Below are 24252 nucleotides of genomic sequence, written 5' to 3' on the forward strand. Positions count from 1 at the left end.
TCTGTAAAACCTCAGCAACCATTATTTTCTCTCTCCATCTCAAATTATCCTTTTTTAAATATATATATATATATATATATATATATATATATATATATATTAGAAACTATACTTGCATTCGTTACATTTGGTACTTTGGTACTGGATGACAGGTTTCCGTTGCAAGGACAAAGAAAATTAATGGTTGCGCTGACGAAAACTCCTCTCGTGCAATTTACTTGTAAATATATTACTTTGTACACTCTTGTAGATTTGGTGCTTCAAGCTTTGAGCTAACAGGGGAATTTATTGAGAAAGGGAGAGAGAGAGAGGTGCTTAAGGAATAATGTAACATTCAATGTGCACCGATTGGACTGTATACCATCGCAAGCTGCCGAATTTATTAGGCGTGCTATTGTTATTGTTATAAATAAATGGGAAACTGATTCGTGTCAATTAATTACGATAACTTTACAATTTATAAAGCTTACGGCTGTCTCTTCTCTCGATTTAGCCAATTATATAACAATTGATTTCAATCTTCGTTGTATCGTAAACATTTATACTGATTTTTATTAGAGACGTAATAACTCTACATTGTATAAGATTTTGTTAAACCTGGTTAAAATAAGTGAATAAACAGAGACTTGTCAGAAAGTTTCAACAATAATCTTTCGAATCGAGGTAGATCTTGATGGTTTTTAACAAGTCAATCCACACTTGACACATTTGGTATATTATTATACTTTATTAGTCTCTCACGTTATCCAGTAGAATATATATATATATATATATATATATATATGTTGCGTATAGAAATTCATTGATCAACGAGAAACATTTGTTAGAGCAGAGTAGACAAAAGTTTCACGGAGGACGGATTTACCTGTTTTTCTACATCTCAGTTTTGAATAGTGTAAAAACGCGATTGATTGCGTTGTCATATATTCATATATAGGGATAGAGAGAGAGAGAGAGAGAGAGAAAGAGAGAGAGATGTAGGTATATTCTAGACGTGTCATTACGACTATCACAGACTCGTTATTGTAAAGAACAATAAAGTATAGATACTGTTAGAAAGGACTATCGAAACTCATCGTGAAAACTCTTCTCAGTGTCGATCATTTTGCTCTCTAGAAAAAGATCCATTTTGCTGAAAATCTCGGATAGATCCAGTTTGCCATCTTGATTGCTATCAGACAATGATATCAAGTGCTGTGCCTCCTGAATGGCATGCCTTGGATTTCTAGGGTCTATGTACATCTGGGCGAAAGAAAGAGATTTCATCATACGCGAATCTCGAGTATTTTATATATGTATATAGATAGCTGAAGATGTACGTAATCTCTCACCAGTAATTCAGCCCTGTCAGCTTTGCCATCTCTGTTTTTATCAATGAGGTGCCTAAACTCTTTTCTCCTCTCGTCGCTACCAGCCAGTGCCTCCTCATCCCTCTCACCCTCCTCCTCATGTTCATCGTTACGACTGTCCTCCTTCAGCTCCAGACCAATTCCATCAGAGGGAGGCTCGGAAAATTCGTCCTCGGTCAACAACTCGTCCCCATCGCGATCTATGCATATATATGATATACGCGGGTAATTGAGCACATGCACATATAGAGGGGAGGAAGGAAGCTAAGAAAAGTATTGAAATCCCACCAAATTTCTCAAAAAGGTCATCGACCATTTGCAAGAGTGCTCGATGACTGCTCTCTGGATGAGTGAAAGCGAGAAACTCGTCCAAGGTCAAAGCATCTGGATCGTTTCTGGCAGCTTCCGCCCACCTCGCTCGGTCCCTCATGATGCTCTCCTTCAGGGTACGCGACATCTCTTTGTGTTTCCTGTCGTGAGAGCTTATGTAACGTTCGGAGAAGCCATGGGACCGTAAGAAATACGCGTGGTACTCCTCCCACGTTATCTCGCCTGAAACATAGCGCAAAGGTGAATGACCTATATAGGGTGCCTCGTACATTTGTGTGTGAAGCGTCTAGTAGCTCTTATCCCTATATGATATATATATATATATATATAGTGCAGATACCATTTCTAGGATTATTATCGATTATCGTGAAGAGTCCAACGTTCTCCCTGAGAGCACGAGCGATGTGCTCGGTGATCTTGGCATGGATCCACTTGGCCAATTCCTGAATGTCGAGCAATCCGTTCCCATTGGCGTCGGCTTTTCGAAAAACGTCCTCCAGCAGCGTCCTCGGATCTTGTCGATTGTCCCTAAGGACGAGGTGTTCCGCAGCAGGCGGCTTGAAAAGTGCCTCGTCCTTTCGCGGGAGGGTCCTTCTCACCGTGCTGCTGGCCGCCCTCTCCTCCTGCATCTCGTACAGCAAGCTCTCGATCACTCTCCTCCTCTCCCTGTCCTCCTCCTCCTGCTGCTTCTGCTCCACCGTCACCACGAGAACCCCGTCGACGTCGTTGCTCTTCAATCGAACGCTCCAATTGTAACGCATGAACAGCAGTGACAAGTAGAGGATCAGAGAGACCGCGACGCTCCATCGCAGAAATCTCGGCGGCCAATCGGAACGAAACCTCCAAATCGTCATCCTTCCCTGTCACACATTTTTAACTCTCTCTCTCTCTCTCTCTCTCTCTCGACCCTTTCTTCAATTTCTCATAATACACACACACACACACATATATCGATAATTATAAGAGAATACCATGCAGGATTTTAATTAATTTTATATATAGCATCATTGTCCCCCTCTAGCTCGCCTCACCGGAAGCACACAGTCGACTCGACTCTCGATCGGCGAATATTCAAATTTACCGCCATATGGCCGCCTCACTGCCAGCATCAAATCGCAGGTATTCTCTTCTCCAGCTCTGATGCAGTTGTTATATGAATATTTTATACTTTCGAGATGAATTTTCCGACGGTCCTTGCCTGCAGCTCGTCGCTCGACTCTCTCCAAAAGTATTCCGATCGAAATATCCTGGATATCATCCGGTTACACAGTATTGCTACAGCAGACACCCTGCAACCACTCTGACATTTTCAGACACGTGTGCCACTTTCACTTTGTTTCTAATAAATATACTGCATATGTATATGTGCAGTGTAACACGATGGAAAATTAAGATTTACATCCAATCGACCGATGATACGAAATTGAATCTTGTATAGTTTATTGTGTCTTTTCATTCGAGAAGAAATATTTGTCGTGCCTAGAGTTTATATCGCGTTTCGTTGGAATCAGCTCGACTCGTGCACGGGAACCTCCCCCCCCCCCCCCCCCCCCCACACACACACACACACACACACACACCGGGTCGAAACTAGAGAGGCGAGAGAAACGTGAACAAACTATACTCCATATACATACGTGTACACTGCGTCGCACATACTGAGCGATCTCGTTTAGCGCAGGATCGAGGAATTGAGTTTGATGACGATTCAATGATGGATCGGGACGGAGAGGTTTTTAGGCTTTCTCGAACCTTTGGATTTTCTTGAAATCGTGGACGGTGCGGGAGAAAGGTGAGGAGGAGAGGAGAGTGCTGCCATTTCATTCGGCGCCGACGGTTTCAGTCGTATTGATCCACTTTCACTCGAACCTCCCACTCTCTATGAAACGTACAAACACACGCACAACACCTTTTCCCTGCACTTTCTCCCAATCAGAACAATCGTCATAACCAATCTCTATTATAATTTGTCTTTTTTTTAATTCTATATACATTGATGAAGGTTGATTGAAAATTAAAAGAAATGCCGCATTCTGAGAGCGGTACGGAACTCTTTCTTTATTTTCTCTCTCTCTCTCTCTCTCTCTCTCATAACCCACACACACACACACACACACACACGCATTTCACACGTATATTTACAACAGACAAATAAATATATCGCAATTGCGATTTACAATAAACACTGGCGAGAGCATAATATAGGAGAGAGGTGCGCAAAGTTTACAAAAACACTAATTGCGCCAATGGCGCTATTAAATAGACAGAGATTATATGTATTTGGCGGTCATTAGAAAATCATTGAAGGGCTAAAATTTTGCCATTCGTTCTATTTAAAAAAGAAGAGGAGAGATATAAGGGAGGGAGACGGAGGGGGGGGGGGGGATGGTGGGGAGGAATAAGAGTAAAATGTGTGAGAAAGAAACGGAAGAGGAGGCGCGATTAAAAATGGATTCTTCGACGAATCCGGGGAGTATCGAAAGATCCAACGATTAAAAATTTTTGCCCAACAATGCTTCCACGCGAATGTTCATATATATATGTACATATTATACGCGCGCGTGTATATCGCGCAACTCTACTAGGAAAGCCTCGACTACACAACCACTACTACACTCTCGGAGAGAGAATATGCATAGAAGAAAAGGAAGGAAGGAAGAGAGAAAACGTTACAACTATTATATAGAATAAAGTTCGAGTCTAAGTTAAATTATACGCGAGTTGGGCGTCTTATACTCTTCTATATCCAGTCGTCGTTTAAGCTACAGGGCACAAGTCTAATGTGTTTGTCCTGGTTCGCGCCCGCGCCGCGGTATAGTACTCTCTTTGACGGAAGGAAGGTAGGAGATTCATGAGGGGAGGGGAGAGGATTTGGGAGTTTTGCCGTCGGATTTCTCGTCATCCATTTCGAGGGCCAAATTCGCGATACCGTGAATGTTGGCCACTCGATTGCAGCTCGGTTTCTGCTCCAATCTGAAGAAACTCGAGACGTAGGGGCTGAGCAGGTCCTGGTCCAGCTCCGCAGGATCCTGAAATCCGGTGAAGAAGCTCACCGCTAGTCCAATGACGATAGTCAGGATACAACCGATCGCGCTGTACCAGAGGTAGCTTATCTGCGGACCACACGCAAGGGGACGATCGATTAAATGACATTCTCGAGGGGGGGGGGGGGGGGGGGATTAAGGAATACATCTTATTGGTCTGCGGCGACCTTGAAAATTAAAGAAAATATTTATATAAAAAAGTAAGAGATGCTCGTGTACCTGGTAAATGACGGAGACTTCCTCCGGTGGCTCGACGTATTGAGTGGAGGGTGCAGCCGTCGAGTTGACGCAGGGACAACCGTCGATGGACACGGGTTTGGTATCGAGGCTAATTTGCCCATTGAGCACTGCAATCTGAGCCCCTAATCCGATCCAGAGTACCAGCACTAAACTGCTAATGGCACCTGATATGGCTCCCCTCGCATTCACCCATGGCACGAACATCCCCAATGAGAATAATCCCAGCGTCACTCCGCCCACCATACCGTTGAAGGACAGTGCTACCTGAATAAGCCAGAGTTGGCGCTTTCCTTATTCGTCTCGAAAATCAAACAATGCGAGAGACGCGCGTCTACGAGTATAAATATATATATATATATATATATATATACCTGAAGCACTCCGCCGAGTCTCTCGACGACAAAGATCAGGGCAAAACTGAGGGCCCCGAAGAAGATGCTGATCCATCTGGCGTAAATGGCACCCTTTCTCGTTGGTACCTCTATCCTCATGAGTCCCTGAAGAATGTCCTCGCAGGTTATGGCTGCCAGCGAGTTGAGAGCGCTAGCGACGGTTCTGCATGCATGCGCGTGTAAGAAAGAAAGAAAGAAAAGAGGAGATGATGAACCTTTAGCTATACAATATATGCATGTATGGAAAGACTGAGATCAATTGTTAAAGTATATACATGATGCACGGACCCGAGAGAGGCGGCAAAGATACCAGCAACGAAGAATCCTGGAACACCACGGAGGATACCCATGTAATTGATCACGTAGAGGGGAAGCAGTTGATCGTTTCCGGTTATGTCCCCGTTCGAGAGGGGATCGCAGTTTTTGTAAACACTGTACAGAACCATCCCCGTGAGGAAATTGATGGTGTAGATGATGATCAGTCCGAAGGACGAAACCCAGAGGGCCCTGAAGAGAATTTCGGAAATTTGCATGCATATACATCATGTATGGTATATATATATATATACTATAGGCATCAGGGGAGAAGGATGATAATGAGAGAATTTATAACATACGTCCTGACTTGGGAGATGCTCTCGACGCTGAGGTACTTTTGGATGGAGGCTTGATTGCTGCAGTACATGGTGGTCCAATAGAAGGTACCACCGATCGCGACGCTCCAAAAACTGTGCCTGACGGTGGGGCTAGGATCCATATTGAAAAACTCTATCCTTTCGGAATGCCAGCTGTCCTGCCAGATCGTCGCCGAACCTCCGGCCCAATTAATCCCGTATCCGGCGATGAGGAAGAGCGAACCTATGAGGACGGCTGCTTGGAACGTGTCCGCCATTATCACCGCCTTCATACCACCCTGAGACGCGTAGAAAATGCACACTACGTAGACTAGAGTTACAGCTATGTAAGTATTCAGGCCGGTCACTGCGAAAGTAAGGCAAACCCCTCGTACATACACATGTACATATATATAGTTTTTCACACACGCAGACAATTTCAGCTGCGCGCTGCAATCTTACCGTGACTCAATGCCAATGCCGGAGCGTAAACGGCCACGGAGGTGTAGAGAATCATCTGAAGCATGTAAAGGCAGCTGGCCAGCAGTCTGCAATGACGGTCGAAACGAAGATTCAAGTACTCGTAGGTCGATGTCAATCTGAGCTTCATGTACACCGGTAGGAAGAGTCGCGAGGTGATCGGTACTACCAGAACGAACGACATGCAGGTCATCCAGAACTGAGTGCCCTGCATATACATATATACGTATATAGATATACGTCTGACAAAAATGTTCCTTTCATCTCGCTCATCTCATCTCTTTATTCCTGAATCACACACGCATGCAAGTTTATATATGTATATATCACCTGCGCATACATCTCGGCAGGATTTCCCAATAGTTCAATGGCGGTGATAAAACTGGCTGCCAGGGACATGGCCATGGGGAAGGTCCCCATGTTCGAGCCACCCAGCAGAAAATCCTCGCTGGTCTCCTGTCTCTTCGAGAAGAATCCATAAAAGGTCCCGATCAAACAGGAAACCAGTAGCATCGTGGCCAGCACGAGATAATCCGCCCATGAAAATCCATGCAACAAGCTAGGATGTTCGTTCCTGCATTCGACCTCTTCCACCGTTGATCGTCGCTGCTCCGCCGAAGACGCGGAAATGAACAAGAAGAGGAACAATGCTACCAATACACGTGCACGCATCTTTGCGCTTCACCTGCACGGAGAGAGAGAGAGAGAGGGAGAGAGAGAGAGAGAGAGAGGGAGAGAGAGAGAGAGAGGGAGAAAACGCATATATCATTTATTCGTCGAAACAATATTTTTGCAGCACATTATGCCGTCTTTGAAAAACACGTATACATGCAAGTATATGTGTGCGTGTACAAAAGAAGAGGAACAATGCTATACTAGTACACTGTACATTCTTGCAGCTATATGTATATATCAGCCGAGAAAATGTAATTGATTGATCGAACGAAAAAACTGCTCTTCTTGCACAGCACTGTCGATGCTTATGGCCACGCGCGCCAGAGAGAGGAGAGGAGAGGAGAGGAGAGGAGAGGAGAGGAGAGAGAGAGAGAGGAACGCGATATTCTTCCGATATAAATCCCCGGTTATTGTTTACATTCTCCTATCTATACGATATTTCCGCGCGTGATTTACGGCCGATGCGAACGATCGATCGAGCAATGAGAAAGAAAGAAAAAACTTGAGGTAAAGAGCCGAAAGCTCCTACGCTCGTGTCATATTGATTTCCTCTGGAACGCGATCGATCAACGTGCCTGTCCTCCTCAAGGTCACTCGCAGAGTCAAGTTTAAAGTCAATTGAGCTGAATTCCAGCGCGCGGGATCAAAAGAATTTATATGCGAGCATATAGCATGGTAGCATTGGCGGAAATTGGTCTGGATTGAAAGTGTCGAGAGTTGGTGGGATGGAGATTTATTGGAAAGATGCATGGGAAGGACGCGCGATGAGATGTAGAGGGTCGCGATCGACTTTTCGCCGGATCTGGCATTTTCATGCAGCATTGCAGCGTAAGATATATATATATATATATATATATAGTATATATCGCCCGATCAGTGTATCTCTCTCTCCATCTCGACATGGGCAAATAAATATGTTTAAACGGTTCTGCCCCGCGATTCCATATATGTATATATATGTATATACGCGCGTATATACATGCAGAAATTCTCTGCACCACCAACGCGCGCGCGCGCAGAGTCGTTAAGGACTCGCTCTGGCTACTTCTGGTTTTAACCGGTTAGTCCCGGCAGCCTCGGGGAGACCAATCGTCGATTCGCCGCAAGGGAAAAGAGTGGAAGGAAAATTGGAAAAATTCTCTAAACGCGAGCGCGCTCGCGCGCGATATATTCCTCCCTATAGAGGCGCGTAGCGAAAAATTCAAGGTTGCGAGAAGGAGCACGCGCGCGTACGTACCGAATCATCGACTCTTTTGCTATACATGCAGGATAAATGATAAAATTCCATTGTCGCTCACATAGCCGCGTATACATTTAATGACGACGAGAAGGCGACAAGCGGAAATTGTTGCGAGCCGCGCGCGCACCGCACGTATCGCAGCGAACGCGCTCATCGATGCATGTACATATAATACCTATATATGTTGAAAATCATGCAATGGAGATCGAATCTTCGCGCCATGCAATCGCTGTGTGTACGTGTGTTTATATATACATATATATGTACGCAGGGTGATATTTCAAAGTGACGCTGCAGCAATTTCTCTACAGACATAGAGAAAAAACATTGAGATAAAATCTTACTGGTTTATATCGCAAAAGGATAGAGAATAAGAGGCACGCAGCTTTGGCTATGTCCTGCACGTGTTCGGGAAAATATTCAGCCCGCAGATATCCCTCGTGGCGTGGCGTGGCGTGGCGTGGCGTGGCGTGGCGTTGGCAAAAACGTGCGAAACTGCAGTTGAATGATTTTGCTGGTTCTCCTCGCGTAACGCATATGTATAATCGGCAAAGTAGAGTACCGATCGATCCAACGATTTTTCCCTCTAGCTCGAAAATTGATTCGACGCGCGATCACCGCGGCGACGAGATGCTCTTTTAACAATTCCTATATATATATATATATTACCGCGATTTCTCGCGCACTAAAATGTATGTGGTGAATCGAGCTGCGTGTGTGTGTGTGTGGTTCGCGGCCCAATATAATTGCGTTTAATGGCGCATGGTGAATTTTTACGCGAATAAGAGGATGCGAGATACGAAATTCTAGTGCACGCAGGCGCGCGCGCGCGCGATCGGCCAGTATATAGTGCTATATATGGTGCGGGATGGGCCCGATCCAACCGAATCCAAGAGGCTAGCTATCACTGCGTGTGCAAGTACCGCGCGCGGACAGGGATAATACTTGAAAGTGTGTGAAACTCTTTTGAGACTGATCGTTTTAATTGCACGTAGCGCCATTTTATATATAGGAAGCATCCCCCTTCCCTTCCATCGCGCTGCAGCGGTCGAACGATGGGATCCTCCGCGGCTGGCCGGGGCCTAGCTTGGGCTTGCTCCTCTCGAAAACCCAATGACATAAAACTAACACGCGCGGCTCTACGAATTTTCCGTCATCCGCAAGCCGGGGGCCCGGGCCTTTTTCCCCCTTCGCCACCTTCTCACACGATGCAAACAATTAAAAACATTGGAAATTATTTTCACATTTCTCTCTTTTTGTCTTCTCATCGGCACGAAATACATGCGCGTATTTCGTGTCGATGAGAAGACTGTACGTAAGAAAATTGACGAGCGATCCTTATAATTATACCCTTGAAATTGCTCCTTAAACATCTTCTTTTCGTAAGTTTTGGAGAATTTACGAGGAAATTGATGGGTGATAAAATTGCCATATATCTAATCCAACGGTTATTATTCGCTATACATTTCCATCGTTTCTTATATTCTCAGCTGCGCTTTATTCTCCTTGCCTTGTCCGTTCGTTGGCGAATAATGGGTGAGAATGATCGAGAGGCTCCACGATGTGTAAACAATTTTTCTAAATTACAACGGCATTTATGTATACAGTTTCATAAACCTCGCGCGTCTGTCGCTGTAAATTTACATTGCTTATGGCAAAAGAGCACAACTTGATTGTTGTACCATATTATACGCTCTTGCCGCTGTATACAAATGCAAAATTTGCGCGTTTACCAAATTTTTCTTTACATTCTATAACCTAATTTATTAATTATCTCCGAGATAAGATTGAACGCGTTATTTCTCCAGTCTTATACATGTTTATAGTCTTTAATAATTAGAGGTTGCTGTGTGTGTGCGCGCGCGCGCGCGCGAGATTTACATTGCCAAAATGCAATTATTCTTGCAGAATAATGCGAGGGAAAAAGATTAAACAGATGTTAAATCTATGTATGTATATGTAAAATCGTTAAGTAAAATGATCGAGTGAATGGTCGACGGTTTTGCAACCTCTTGATTGTTACATGTTCCCAGCAGGTCCCTCGTAAACATCGGCACGTGAATTTGATTCACGTGCCGTCGCCAGGAAGTAAGAAAAAAATAAGTTGGACCAAAAGCAGAGTAGCGTTGACACGCTTTTGTCTTGGACCATTAGCGCAGCGCGCGCGCGCGCGCGCTCGCTTCCTGAATTTCCTCGCGCGACAAAAAGAAGATCCCTATCACTGTGTGTGTGTGTGTGTGTGTGTGTGTGTCGCATTATCCCCACGAGTCACCACTCACCGCGGCAACAACGGAAAGTCAGAACAATATGCTGGAATACGATGCGCATTCATCGCTCGGTGGACATTCTGACGATAATCTTGCTGCTGAGAAAGGATAAGGAGAAGAGAAGAAAAGAAGAAAACAACAAGCCTGCACACAGCGAGCACTATTAAGGATTAGAGAGTAATTATTGTGCCGGAGCGAACAATTAATATGCTTAATTGGAGGAATCATCTTATTAGGGGAATGCCAGCTGAGAGCGACCTGTGAGCGCTGATGACGTCACGAATATCGACTTGTCAGAGGAACTCTAAGGAGAAATATGATGAGCGACCGATATGATCAGGATTAAACCGGTTTCAAAGTCACAATAAGAAAGGGCGGCAAACGAGCGAGCACCGGACACGCGGCCACCAATTCGCCTTCTCATCCCGATATCCATCTTTTCTTCTCCCATTTTTATATACCCTGCCACTATTCCTAATTTTCCCTCTAACCAAACCTCCCCCTTCCCCTTATATTCTTCAATTTCCCGCAATTCCTCGCAAATCTGGACAGATTAAAGATACTCGAGTGATACGTCCATTCTTAGTTTTACAGAAATTCTTCCAATTTTCTCACCACTTAATTTCTTTGCTTTATCAAAGAGAGCATTAGTTTTTCTTCCAGTATACGTATATATGTATAGAGAGAGAGAGAGAGAGAGAGAGAGAGAGAGAGAGAGAGAGAGAGAGAGAGAGAGAGAGAGAAAAATTGGCAAATCGAGAGCACGATGCAATCGAGGCTAATCAAATCAATTGAGAAAATAGAATTGCGATATTGATAAACAACGGTGAGAAGTAGAAAGAGAAGGAGAGAGAGAGAGGAAACGATCCTAGTCGCGTGTACGCACGTGTGCTGCTGTAATAATTACACTGGCATAATTAGCAAATAGATCTTCTGTTAATCAGGATCTAACTGGTTATTGAACTAGAATATATCGAGGTGCGTTAAACCACGGAGGAAAAAAGGCAAACATTGGCACGCGCGGTGTAAACAAGAGATCAAAGAGCACAGTGCAGGGAAATAAAACGCAAGTGTCGTGCGCGTATGTGGAAAACTTGTTAATTAATTATCTTCCATGCTATAGATTGCTACAGTTGGATTGCAAAATGCTTTTAATGTTACTCACGAATTTTCTCCTTCCAAAAGTTTCTCTCCTATAGCAAATTCTCAAACTCCATCCGTTGCGAATTCAATGATTTCAAATTACAGGGAACATCAACACTCTATTATACAACTAAAGATATATTCACTGGTTGTCTCGTTAAAAATAATAATAAAATTACGAATCTCTCGTGAAAAATTAGAAACTTTGGTAAAATTGCAAATGTGGAAGACGACGAAAGCGATCGTGATTCGCTTTGTTATGGGAATTAAAATCGAAAAGTCTATGTAAATGATAAACTGTATAGAAGGACGATGTGTCGAGTGTTAAGTAAATAGAGAGAGAGAGAGAGAGGAGGGGAGGAAGGGGAGATTGATTGTGGACAATGACAATTTTGACGAATCGAATTTAACGAGTATAGCAAAAGGGCGCGATTGAAATTGATAAATACATTTTAATTGGCACATTTATAGTGAGATTAATTAATTTAAAATCATATACCGACTACAAAAGTAACAAAGTGGAGGTGCCTCTGTTCAAATTACCAAAACGATATTCGCGCATAATGCATGGATACGATACTCCTATTTTCTATTAAAATCGTGTAGCGCTGTATTTAATTAAGAACCAGAGTTAAAAAGTATATTCGGGCTGAGCCAAGGAAAGCCTTGACAGTAAAATATATAATTCGACCTAGGCTAATTTTTAATCTCTCTCTCTCTCTCTCTCTCTCTCTCTCTCTCCTCGAGTGGCCACAAGGTCGACTTTGAATCAATTCGAAGAATAGTTAAAATTACAACGACACAGGGAAGCGTGGGGATCCAAGGTTACACGACATGCGCTGGGGTATCTCGTTGAAAAAGGTGAAAATCCCTAAAAATTTGCGAAATACATCGATATTTGTGCAAAGTTAGATCGAACCACTGGCAGCCGGATGAAACCAGTTTCAATTTGTGGTGGTATATATGATAGGACTGAGAGAGATCGACCGGGCCCTTTTTAATCATTTTTCCACTGAATCAAATCAGCCACCAAACGTCACCGTCGTTTTCTCCCCCCGCGAGTTAGTCACGTTCATTAGCGACCAATTAATTCATCAACAAGTTTTATATGGCATTCTACTCCAAGAGGTGTTAAATGATTTGCTGACCCACGTCTTCTCTCGCTTTACTCATCCTCTATTATATCCCTGCAATCGTACATTCCACTCTCATTTCCTCCCCTTCCACCACTTTACTTCGACAATCTTACAGTTTAATTATGCCTAATTTCATTCGTTCATCAAAATATTTCATAATGTTTCATTGTAATAATTGTGATCAAGGTTTTTTTTTTCTTTTTTCTTTTTTTTTTCTGTATACACATGGTACAATCTTAAACTGTGCGATATACATTTATTCAAGGAGAAACAGTGAGATGCAGTCGACACTGCATTGTATATATATTTATATATTCCATAAATAAAAAACGTATGCATTTACGACATATCACTGACACAACACCTATTTACTCGTCAAATGACTAGTAACAAGTATAATGTTTCATGTACCGCTGCCGCACAAGTGTGACAAATAACATTTAAATGGGGTATAAAACTATAAAAGAACTGTAACAATTGTGTGTGTGTGTGTGTGTCTCTATAAGAAAGTATTCAAACGCAACGCTCTAAAAACGCTAAAAAATAAAGTACCCTATAAAAAAAATTGTACCTCTAATATATATTCTCTGTGTAAATAATTAATCCTTAAACCGAATTTAGGAACGATGCTGCGATTTTTCAAGTTTCATTCGTAAATCACCTGACACACGAAACAAAAGGAACAAGAGTCATCGCATGATTATACAGAAGAAACTTGTGTGATAACGGAGTCAATGGATTTTATTCGTTCACCTTTACTAATCTGGTCAACGATCTTCGCACGTCACCATTAAAATCTATTACTTTCTCTACCCCATTAACACCATAAAAAATCTGATTACTCTCCTTACACTAATCTTTTAGGTAACCCCCTGTATTGAGCTATCTCAGCTATTTATCTCTATCCGCCGTTCCCTATACACTCGTGCAACGCAATGTGCGATTCAGGCAAAAATAGTAAATTCTCTTTACAATAAAATATATAAAATGGCAGTTTATAAAACACTGATTGGAAGACGATTCAATACTTGATAATTTTTTACAATTACGATGATTATCATAAGTAGCTTTTCCTTCGATGAACACTTAAAACCTTCACGCTGGTGAAAGCACGGTAGAGAACATATATGACTTTTTTTGGTCAGAGCATTTTCGACATACGGAATGTTCAAAGAAATAGAGTACAGACTACTGATATTCCAAGCACCGCTCATAAAGCCGAGCTGCAATTTTCCGAATAGTCAGTTTTCCCGCTGTTAAAGCTGTATTTCGTTGACAATGCGTTATCCGTAAATCCATTCTGACGCTCTTCCGCAGCCCTCTCTTGACGACGTTCAATTCTTTTGCCGAATATCGGAAAAAATAAGTTTGGATCGAGATCAGTCATCTTATTTCCTAGTATACATCGACTTAAGTAACTAACGATCAAGCCCACGAAGTACGCTAGGAAAAAGCCTATCGGGCAGTACCACATATACGAGATCCTGTACAAGTAGAAATACGAGGAATCGTTGACTCTGCAAGAAAAAATATTCAGCATTAAATTACATTCATTTCTTCAATTTTATCAAGGCGTAAGAAACGAATCAGCTTTTGTTTACTCTTGGATTTCTGGCTCTGTGACGTTAAATAGAATTTGGCTGACGGCATTGACTAAGAAAGTCTGATTGCCACAGCCAGCGGTCGTAACTGGCAATACGGGAGGAGTAGGTCTTGGCCGGCCAAAAGCAATCCACATGCAAAAGCAAAGTGAACTTATTACACCGGTAATGGCGCCCATTTCGGTAGCGGTTTCGCTAGTCATTCCTAATGTAAAAATGGCCAACAGTGGTCCACCGACCACTCCGAAGATTGTTAGACTTGCCTGAAATGTACGAGATCGACGGGAGAATCCGTAGAGTCAAATGGTTACTCTGAATTTAGCGAGAAAAATAAAATTACTAGAGACGGTACCTGAAGCACTCCACCCAAGAGCTGGGCGACAAAAGCAAGCGCTATACATAAAAGTCCGAAAACGAAAGCAAGTGCTTTCCCAAGTATCGTTGCATTTTCCGAATCAAATTCACGATTTGTAAATCTTTTATAAAGCGGCTTAAAATAGTCCTCCAAAGTCACAGCTGCCAATGCATTTAAAGCTGCCGATATTGTACTCAATCCTGCGCTAAATATACCTGTTAGGAAAATATTCATTTAAATTTATACATCGGGTTAAATAGAAATCTGATAAATTCTTATTACCTGCTATGAAGAGGCCGGCTAACCCAGGTATATGGGACATTGTATCCATAACGTATAATGGCATTAGCATATCCATTGACTTTATTCTACCTTGGGCTATTGGATCACAGTCATGGTATTTACTAAATATTGCCAGGCCACAAAAACATGTAGTTACTGAAAGAAGAGATAAAATAGGCCAGTTTAGCCACAGTGCTTTTTGGGCTGAATTCAAGCTCCTACAAACAAACAAATTTTGAATGACTTGACTTTTTCGAATAACCACATTTAAATACAAATGGGCTATTTATTCATAAAAATAAATTATTCGTTCCGAGGAATATATTTTCATGTATACCTTACTGTCAGCATACGCTGAACCTGAACCTGATTAACACCAAAGAGAGATAAAAATGTAAAAAAGCCTCCTATGATCAGAGACCACCATGTATGACGAATTGTGGGATCGATTGAAATACTAGAATGAAAATGGTTATTAGTGAAAAATTGTATTGATACGAGCGTCCCCAAGCTACTATAGAGATTAAGATTATTTGGACACACACACCTATCAAATTGTATGCGTCCTCCTTCTTCCGCGTATCTCCATATACTGTCTAAACCTCCGACAGCGTGCGCTGCAGTACCAATTATTGCAAACAAGGAAACAAACATTAGACCACCTTGGAATACATCGGTCATCAGAACAGCTTTGATTCCTCCTATGCTTGAGTAAAACGCGCAAACAAGACCTATAATGACAATGCTTAGAGTTTTAGACAGTCCGGTTGTTGCTTCCAAAGCTATTGCAGGCGCATAGAGAACTACTCCCGAATACAGAAGCAATTGAAGCCAGGAAATAATGCTCGCTACAGTTCTAGCGCCAGCTCCGAAACGTTTCTCCAAGTACTGCAAAAGACGAGACAAAAACAAATGACGATTATTTGGATTGCTCTAAATCTTTAGAGAAATCGTAATCTCTATCTTGCCTCAAAGCTACTCGTCGCTTGCAATTTGAAGAAAACAGGTAAAAATCCATGATTCACCAATGGCGTACCAAGCAGATACGATATGTTGATTACTACAAATTGAGTACCATAAATATAATTTTCTGCGGACACACCCAGCAATGTTATAGCGGACATAAAAGAGACCATTAAGGCAATACCAACAGGTATAACGCTCATCGACCTATTAGCCGCAAAGTATTCCTGTGAAAGGACATTTTACGTATTAGATCTCATTATCGAGTAGTTATTTGTATTCAAAAGAAAGTCATTGTCCCTCACCGAAATAGTTTTCTGCTTCCCTCCTGTTAGCCTGTAATATATGCCAATGCCAACACTGATGCCAAGCATTATCACTATTATCAAGTAATCCACCCATCCTAATTTCGCTGTTTCTGCCATTTTGTCGTGCCTTAAATTTGAGAAGATCACGCATTAGATAATCAGTTGTTTGTAAATGATAAGCGTTGAATAATAATGCAAATTGATAAGACTGTAGATTGCACCGTCTTCATCTATACTTGTAAATAGTTTTTTTGTTAAAGGTTTACGCTATAAAAGAATATGAAGCAAGTTAGTGGCTCAGGTTTATCATATCACTAAAGTAAACTTTCTTAATCAATTAAGCCTTTGGCTCAAAGTTATAACACATAAATGGTTGCTATTGGCTGAATCAACTCATACGTGTACCAGAAGTACTCAGCACTTTAATCAAAAAGGTTAAAAATTAATTGACCCTGCATATTCTAAACCATTTCTATAATTATTATTTTTACTAATCTCAATTACGTAATATTAGTAAAAACCATTGAAAATGATGATAGAGCATCGTAAAAATGGGCTGCAACAATTTATTGTAAATATTTGAATTAATTTTCAAATGACAAAATGAATGAAAGTATCGTCAATTTCTAACTTACTGAATAACCAGAATTTATCGAGACGCTAGGAACAGAAATCAGTTGCTTGGCGTATCTATGGATTAACTAATCGTTAAGAGAACTTGTAAAGTACTGGCAGCTTGCGCTTTTTGTATGCCCCGCCAGTGGGCCTGTTTTTAACAATCGAAACTTCTTCACCATTTTCGCACGTGCTCCTAAACTTACACCATCCCACACGCGCACACGAAATATCTCTCCACCCCCCCCCCCCCCCCCCCGGCAGTTACACATATACGTACATGTGCAGTATGTGCACGCGTACATACATATATGTACATTACATAGGTTTACTCTGCACACTCTCTGTCTGCACTCCGCAGTTTGTCTATGTGTATGAATAACTTACCTGTAAGCCTAGCTGTGTAACCCTAGTAACACACGATCTTTTGCGTATTTTAATATACTAAAATACTGAGAATGGTTAAAATTTTATGCTTGCAGCTATACGAGCAAAAGTACGATTGAAAATCTTGTTAATTCATGAGTATATCATATAGTACGCAGTGACAAACGTCGAGTTTTAAAATTCGTCGACTTGCGCTATTTGTTTGTACTGATAAATATGCGCGAATTGGCAATTTCGATCGAGTATAAACACGTGGGCTATAAATTCTCTTTCAATTTTTCAAAAAATCAGCACGCGTTCCTTTTACAAAATTGCAACTATACTGGCTCGTAGCTTATATCACATGTTACTACAATTAAACAAATAATTTCATCAATGAAATTCATTCTTTTAAACACCGCACATTATTAAATTTCTTTGATAATCAGTTATCATGAATATATTATAATGAATGACACATGATAGTGGCCATCGCACGTGGGAACTGGGAATCTTCTTCATCTTCTTTTCACATATCGATATATGTATGTACTACATATACACACATAATAATAATTAAACGCTCTTGTCTTTAGTCCACTTTAGTCTCTACACACTCTCTAATCTATAGTCTCTCCTCTATTATGTATAGTGCGCTAGTTTATTACACATGCACGTATGTATGTATACAGAGCACTACCTTTCGTCGTGTTTTGTATCCCTATGTTGACGGTAAAATCGATTTCTACTCTTCCCAATTTTACCCTAGGAGAAGGAGGAGGAAGAAGGGTGGTGATTGGGGGTCAGCTGCGGTGGTGGCGCGCGTGTTGGTATACTATTATATGTATGTGCGTGCACTGCAGAGAGGAGAGAGAGAAAAGAAGCTGATGTTGGTAATCCTGAATACATTGTAGATCTGATTGTAGGCATGCGAGAAAGACCACAAACTCATATTATTGAGATTTTAAACTAATTCTTAGCAGAATGCAAACTAATAGCACTTAAAAATTACTTTGTCCAAAATGTGAGTATTCCATTCTATCTTTGTGTCTTATTGCCGAGGCTAATCTGGCAACGACAGCCTTTATTTACGTTTAGTTTAGGTTACAAAACAGCAGGATTTTTTATTCCCATATAGGCATAGGTCCATTTATTTGAGTTTTGTAACGTCTAATATCGTGTTATCTGGTCCAGTACTCGGATGCAATTTCAATGGAATATTAATATTGTAATATTTCAAATATAGCTTAGATTCATTTGTGGGGAAGAGGGAGGGTGGAAGAGGGAGCAGTGAAGATTTATTTTAGCTAAAGATAGAGTTTAGTGTTACTTGCTCCATTATCCAATATGACAGCTGTGATCATGACTATTTATATTAACAATCAATTATGAGGTGCTAATAGGATCTTTCCTCGTTGTTCCTTTATAGATTTTGAAATCATGTCGGAGCAGGAACGGTCTTCTGATGGCTACAGATGTATTCCTCTGAATAATTATATTCAGAGAACGGCAGCAGATTGCGAAACTATGAACGATGGCTATGTACAATTTGGAGGGACTCCTCAGAATGTCCTAGCTTCGAATTGGGGAGGATACGCTCCTTGCCAGATTGGAAGGTACATTAGAAATAGCGTCTTACAATCGAGCACTGTCGAATCTACCCAGAATAATTCGCTGATGCAATCCCTGTACATGGAGAATATTTCTAATCACGAGGCCAATACAACGGATCAAATTTATTATCATCAGCAAAGCCTTGGTCGTGGCATGAGTGCGAACGAGGGAAGTGATCTGTTGAAAACGATGAGCATAGATGGAACCAATTATATAAATGTCAGTTATTCGGATGGTACTGCAAGCATACCTGACAATCGTCCCTTACCATCGTACTCCCCTCAGACCATTGTGAACAGAGAGTACGGTTTGTTCGGAGAGCAGAGCATTCCTCTCAGCCACGAGACTATTAGCCAGAATATGAACGGGAAGCAGTTCATTGACAATTTGGTTGGTAACTGGGTCCCAAATCAATCCGGGACGTATAGTCCGTTCGGGGGAACGCCAAACTTGGCCGCACCTACGACGCTGGCTCCGGAAGTGAGTGATTTTGATAAGATGGCTAGGAATAGCGCAGAGATGAAAGAGATTAAAGTGGGTAGAGTAGCGACGGTGGAAGTTACGCCAGTCAAGCCATCTTACTCCGATATCCTTACAAAATCACCTCCTGCTCCCCCATCACCGCTGATAACTCTTCCGACGAAGCCGAAAGTTAAGTCGACCGTTAAGAAGGTGTCGGTGAAGAATGCGAAGAACAAGGGGAAGTCGCCTGTGCTGAAGAGGCAAAACTCATCCGGTAGCGACGACCGCAATCTACCAAAAACCCCGATCTCCATTAACGAATCGGAGAAGGAAAATTGCAGCCTTCCTAGACGATGGGTGTCCTTGGACAACTTGGAGACTCAAGAGCTCGGCGAGTTTGACGGTACGGAACAGTCGGAGAGGAAGAAGGCTCCCGGGAAGCCAGCGAAGAAGTTGGAGAGGAGCGAGACGTTGAACAACACGAAAATTCCGGACAGCAATAGCAAGACTTGTCCGCCGAAAAGGTCCATACAGATCAACAATAATTTAAACACGATCAATGGCTTGAGCAAGGCCCCGCAATCCGAGCAGATTGAGAAAAATCATCAAGCATTGAACAAGGCAAATAAGCCCGAGAGAAAGAATGGCAAGGAGAAGAATTCCAAGAGATCCCATAACGAAAAGATGTCACAGACGAAGAAGGGACAGAGGAATCATAAGAACGACAATAGAGATGCTTCCATTAAAGACTTGTGTAAACATTTGTACAAATACGTGTATCGATGGAGCAAAATAGGATTAAAGATATTTTATTGGCTGCTACATTTGATATGCGATGTAGTCAGTATGAGCGCCAATCTGATAGTTCAGCTGTAAGTAATAATATCGAGGGAAGCTCCTTGTAAAGATACGCCGGGAGTGCATGCGATATCGTAATTTTGTTTGCTTGTTTGTTTGTTTGCGCGACCGATGTAATTCATTGAATTTTTATATTTCAGTGGAAAATGTGCATGGTACCATACGATATTATACTTGAGGTATTCAAGAATATACATAGCTGGAGCTTTCTCCAGATTTAGCATAGTGAACGCATTCGGGAGGCGAGTGGACGGCTGGTTCGGTAGTAGCAAATACGCGTTCTGGCGGGAGACCAATGGCAAGCGCGAGAAGAAGGAGAAGGGCCATATGTGGATACGCAACGGATTGAAGAGTAACATAGCGTTGCCGAGCACCGGGGAGGAGGCCATGAAGAGGTTGCTCGACTGCAAAGGGAAGGATCCTTACAGCATCCTCGGCGTTACCCCGACCTGTTCCGACGACGACATTAAGAAGTACTACAAGAGGCAGGCATTTCTCGTGCACCCGGATAAGAATAATCAGCCCGGCGCCGACGAGGCATTTAAGATTCTGGTTCACGCGTTCGACATAATCGGCGAAACGGTAGGGAGAGGCACATATAGGCGTATAGGCGGTGGTCCGGTCTATCCGAGCGGCCTTAATCGCCTCGGGATTATTGCGGATCGCGGGTTCATTGATTTATGCTCATTGTGAAATTTCAGGAGCGTAGGAAAGCGTTTGATCAGACCATCCAAGTGGAAGCGGCTTGGAACGAGTTGAACGATTTGCTCTCTCAGCTTCACAGAAAAATGGAGCAGGCTGCGAACACTATAAGGTGTACGAATTGCGGCCTGAGACACAAGCGTGTTCCAACGCAACGTCCGTGCTATGCGGCACGATTTTGCGCTCAGTGTAAAATACGTCATAGCGCGAAAGAGGTCGGGCGATTATTTTATCGATAAAGTATCCATTGATAAGGCAATCTCGCGCTAGCCTGTATCTCTCGATGTTTCTTTTTTTTTTTTTTTTTTCATGACTTTTCTGATTACTCTGATGATTTTTTAGGGTGACATATGGGCGGAGTCACGGTTAATGGGGTTCCTCTGGTACTATTATGCCTGTATGGATGGTGTCGTGTACGATGTAACGGATTGGGCGGCGTGTCAGGCGAGCAATTTGAAGCATCTCAGGGCCAACACGCACAGCGTTCAATACAGAATCGTTTTGGGATTGAGGACGCCTTCGCAAACGCCGAATAACGCGAAGAAGCGCCAGCAGGTCGACTCCCCTAAAAGGTAAAACGAGAGAGAGAGCGTCTCTGTCTCCTGTATTTTAATCGGGGACTCTCCTCGTCATTTTAACCATCTCCCCAGACACTGACTCTATATATATTCTCTCTTTTTTCTTTTCTTTTTTTTTTCTCTCATTTTTTTGCGCACAGCGAGGCAGATATCGAAGATTTTTTAAATAACCTGTACGATCATGGCAAGCCAGGCGATCAAAGTAGGACGACGAGCGAGGCGAATTCCTTCAAAAGCGAGTGTCGTCGACGTAAGGCGAAGCGCAAGAAGTGAGAGAGACCTCTCCTGCCGAACAATCATTAGTTTCGCCTCAACGGATGTGACGGAAGACCGACAAAGAGATTGTTTTAACATCTACTACTTACCTAAATATGTCTACTATGCAATACACACACCCACACACACACACACACACACACACAAGCTGCTGATTATTTCATTTTAACTTACATTTCTCTCGCGCTAGAAAATCATCATTACTGCGTATTGTTCATGCGTAAATACAAATGTGAATTCCTATGGTGTAAGTTATTTCCAGTGACCGATCTACGCGCGCGATGCATTCTGAGATTACAGCGATTGACATGCATTTATATCTCTCTCACCTAGATTAGAGAATTCTCTCTTGGTCCTCGGAATGATAAATTGAGATGTCCTATACTCTCTCTCTCTCTGTCTCTCTCTCTCGAATGAACGAACGAACGAACGAACGACGGAAATGTTGTGTGTGAAAGAAATACCAGCTGGTTATTTCTAGAAAAAGAAATTAGATAAATTAAGTAGCAGGTACTGTAATTATATAACTTGATTCAGGAAATACACATTTGATGTTTGAATTATCCATCCTTTTTTTGTGATTTACCCTGGACAGGGTGAACTGGAAACAATACTCGGAAAATATTATACATATAAATACACACACACACACACATATGAGATAATTTTGTGAATCGCTTTATTAAAATATGTATAATTTTATCGACGGAATATTGATTTTACATTATAAGTTTTTTTTTACTTTTAACTGTTAAACTCTTAAGTGTTCATAAATGGAATATATTTAATGGGCTCTGGACATCTGTCTTTATTTGGCTTTAATCAAGATAAGTAAGAGATACGTGCCATATGCCGTTGAGCGATGCTAAATCCTGAGCTTTAAAGTACGTTATACGATATAATAACCGTGTCGTCTCGATGATCCGTCAAATATTGAATTTAATAAAATCCAATAGGAAATGGTGGACGAGCCAAGAACAGCGACTTGCCCCATAATTTACAGAGTATTTTTTCATCTTCTTACAGGCGAGAAGGGACAGGGAGAGGGATGGGATGAAGGGGGGAGGGGGGTGGGGGTGGAGGGAGAGGCTTGGAGGAAGCGGCCACTCAAACATCAGGGGGTAAATTGAAAGGAAGACTTACCAATACCAACTATCATTGGCTTCGTCGTACCAATTTAACGAAACTGGCTATAATTGAAGTTTATTTATTGGCTATTGATAGAATTCTAATTACGTAACCAGCCTGGAACACGACAATAACTCATGGCAAACATTAGAATTAAAGATCGTAGGAGACTACTTTGTGGGGGTGGAATTAAGTTTCATCCCCTCGCTGTATCATAGAATTACGTCTGATCGGGGCTTAAATTAGGGTAACTCGACAAAATGGAGGTGAGTGTGTACATGTTTCAGCATTGATCCTTCCTCTCTCTCTCTCTCTCTCTCTCTCTCTCTCTCTATTGATATTAATGATAGACCCTGTAGCGACAATAATCCACCTTGAATTAATCAATTACTGTACGTAGCACGTCGACAAGATCATTCTTCCTTAAAAAGTATATACGTAGGGTCGGGCAAAACGAGCGTCTCAACCGCAAACAAACATACTCTCTGCAAATCTATGGAAAAATGCTCAAAGCTCTCGTTGAGAGTGTCATGGTTCGAGTGGAGAGCAAACAAGGTGGAAGAATTCTTTTCTCAAGTTTTGGAGAAAAATAGCCAAGCTCTCTGCATCTACGTGTAATGGACAAGATTCATTGGTACAACGGGCAGCACACATTGTGAAAAATTTCTTTCTTTCTTATTATATGACAAAAATTACGTGAGTTTTTCGACAACTTTGGTGGACATTCTATTCGTTGCTATATATATATATATGTATATATAAGAATCTGTCGAAGCACAGACACGATTAAAATCACTGGACTGTGTTTAATTTGGCTTGATTTCTTTGTAGGTTGAAGAGCGTGATGTTGGTTGTAAATTCAAGATGGCTGGATATGAAGAGAGGCGATGCGTCGGAGGAGTCGAGGAGAGGATTTGCATAATTGTCTAATTGCGTTAGGGGCCGTGGGTTTGACATTGGAGAGAAGGAGAGGGAAGGTTGTTTTCTTTCTTTTGTTTGTTTGGCGAAGAAAGAAGAGAGCGTACGTATGCTTGGCTGGCTGGTGTACTGGTGGTACCGATGGTCCGTCAGAGGAGGAAAGATATTGCGGTTTAAACGGCTGGAAAATTGTTCAAGCAACCGTACTGCATAATTCCAGCGTGATTTAACGGGGGAATGCTCTCTCGCGTTCCATAAACCAATGACTCCGTGTCACTAGTCAGCAGTCACCATGTCCCATCGGCTCGTACTCCCT

General features: G+C 42.1%; 4 protein-coding genes across 8 annotated transcripts; 1 reads left to right on the forward strand and 3 right to left on the reverse strand.

The window, feature by feature from the left end:
• Positions 1-71: 71 nt before the first annotated feature.
• On the reverse strand, positions 72-3554 carry myd (mayday). Of its 2 annotated transcripts, none has more exons than XM_066745945.1 (5): positions 3317-3554; positions 2020-2534; positions 1638-1901; positions 1332-1549; positions 72-1242 (listed from the first exon to the last, which is right to left on the reverse strand). In XM_066745945.1, the coding sequence occupies exons 1-5, from the start codon at positions 3334-3336 to the stop codon at positions 1063-1065; spliced, it is 1197 nt and encodes a 398-aa protein (XP_066602042.1). In that variant the 5' UTR covers positions 3337-3554; the 3' UTR covers positions 72-1062. The 2 variants fall into 2 exon arrangements, with proteins under 2 accessions (XP_066602042.1, XP_066602043.1); XM_066745946.1 differs by having other exon boundaries at positions 2020-2539.
• A 193-nt stretch (positions 3555-3747) lies between these two features.
• LOC136784970 (sodium-coupled monocarboxylate transporter 1) lies at positions 3748-9344 on the reverse strand. 3 transcript variants are annotated; one of them, XM_066745942.1, is made up of 8 exons: positions 8709-9344; positions 6780-7134; positions 6432-6657; positions 5973-6336; positions 5644-5862; positions 5335-5518; positions 4943-5227; positions 3748-4792 (listed from the first exon to the last, which is right to left on the reverse strand). In XM_066745942.1, exons 2-8 carry the CDS (start codon positions 7119-7121, stop codon positions 4529-4531), a joined length of 1884 nt encoding a protein of 627 aa, XP_066602039.1. In that variant the 5' UTR covers positions 7122-7134; positions 8709-9344; the 3' UTR covers positions 3748-4528. The 3 variants fall into 3 exon arrangements, with proteins under 3 accessions (XP_066602039.1, XP_066602038.1, XP_066602040.1); XM_066745941.1 differs by having other exon boundaries at positions 6780-9344; XM_066745943.1 differs by lacking the exon at positions 8709-9344 and having other exon boundaries at positions 6432-6517; positions 6780-7066.
• Positions 9345-12985: 3641 nt separating this feature from the next.
• Positions 12986-17904, reverse strand: LOC136784973 (putative sodium-dependent multivitamin transporter). Of its 2 annotated transcripts, none has more exons than XM_066745949.1 (9): positions 17422-17904; positions 16417-16546; positions 16117-16338; positions 15696-16036; positions 15486-15605; positions 15149-15366; positions 14864-15081; positions 14512-14774; positions 12986-14427 (listed from the first exon to the last, which is right to left on the reverse strand). In XM_066745949.1, the coding sequence occupies exons 2-9, from the start codon at positions 16534-16536 to the stop codon at positions 14121-14123; spliced, it is 1809 nt and encodes a 602-aa protein (XP_066602046.1). In that variant the 5' UTR covers positions 16537-16546; positions 17422-17904; the 3' UTR covers positions 12986-14120. The 2 variants fall into 2 exon arrangements, with proteins under 2 accessions (XP_066602046.1, XP_066602044.1); XM_066745947.1 differs by lacking the exon at positions 17422-17904 and adding an exon at positions 17055-17234.
• Positions 17905-18268: 364 nt separating this feature from the next.
• Positions 18269-22592, forward strand: LOC136784974 (uncharacterized). Its single transcript, XM_066745950.1, has 6 exons — positions 18269-18424; positions 18830-20348; positions 20475-20916; positions 21036-21251; positions 21379-21608; positions 21755-22592. The coding sequence occupies exons 2-6, from the start codon at positions 18841-18843 to the stop codon at positions 21885-21887; spliced, it is 2529 nt and encodes an 842-aa protein (XP_066602047.1). The 5' UTR covers positions 18269-18424; positions 18830-18840; the 3' UTR covers positions 21888-22592.
• The last annotated feature ends 1660 nt before the right edge of the window (positions 22593-24252 follow it).

This window comes from Prorops nasuta, unplaced genomic scaffold (genome assembly GCF_024137725.1).
Source record: "Prorops nasuta isolate Cenicafe-Biocafe unplaced genomic scaffold, Cenicafe_Pnas_1.2 PNAS00110, whole genome shotgun sequence".
NCBI classification, from domain to species: Eukaryota; Metazoa; Arthropoda; class Insecta; order Hymenoptera; family Bethylidae; genus Prorops; species Prorops nasuta.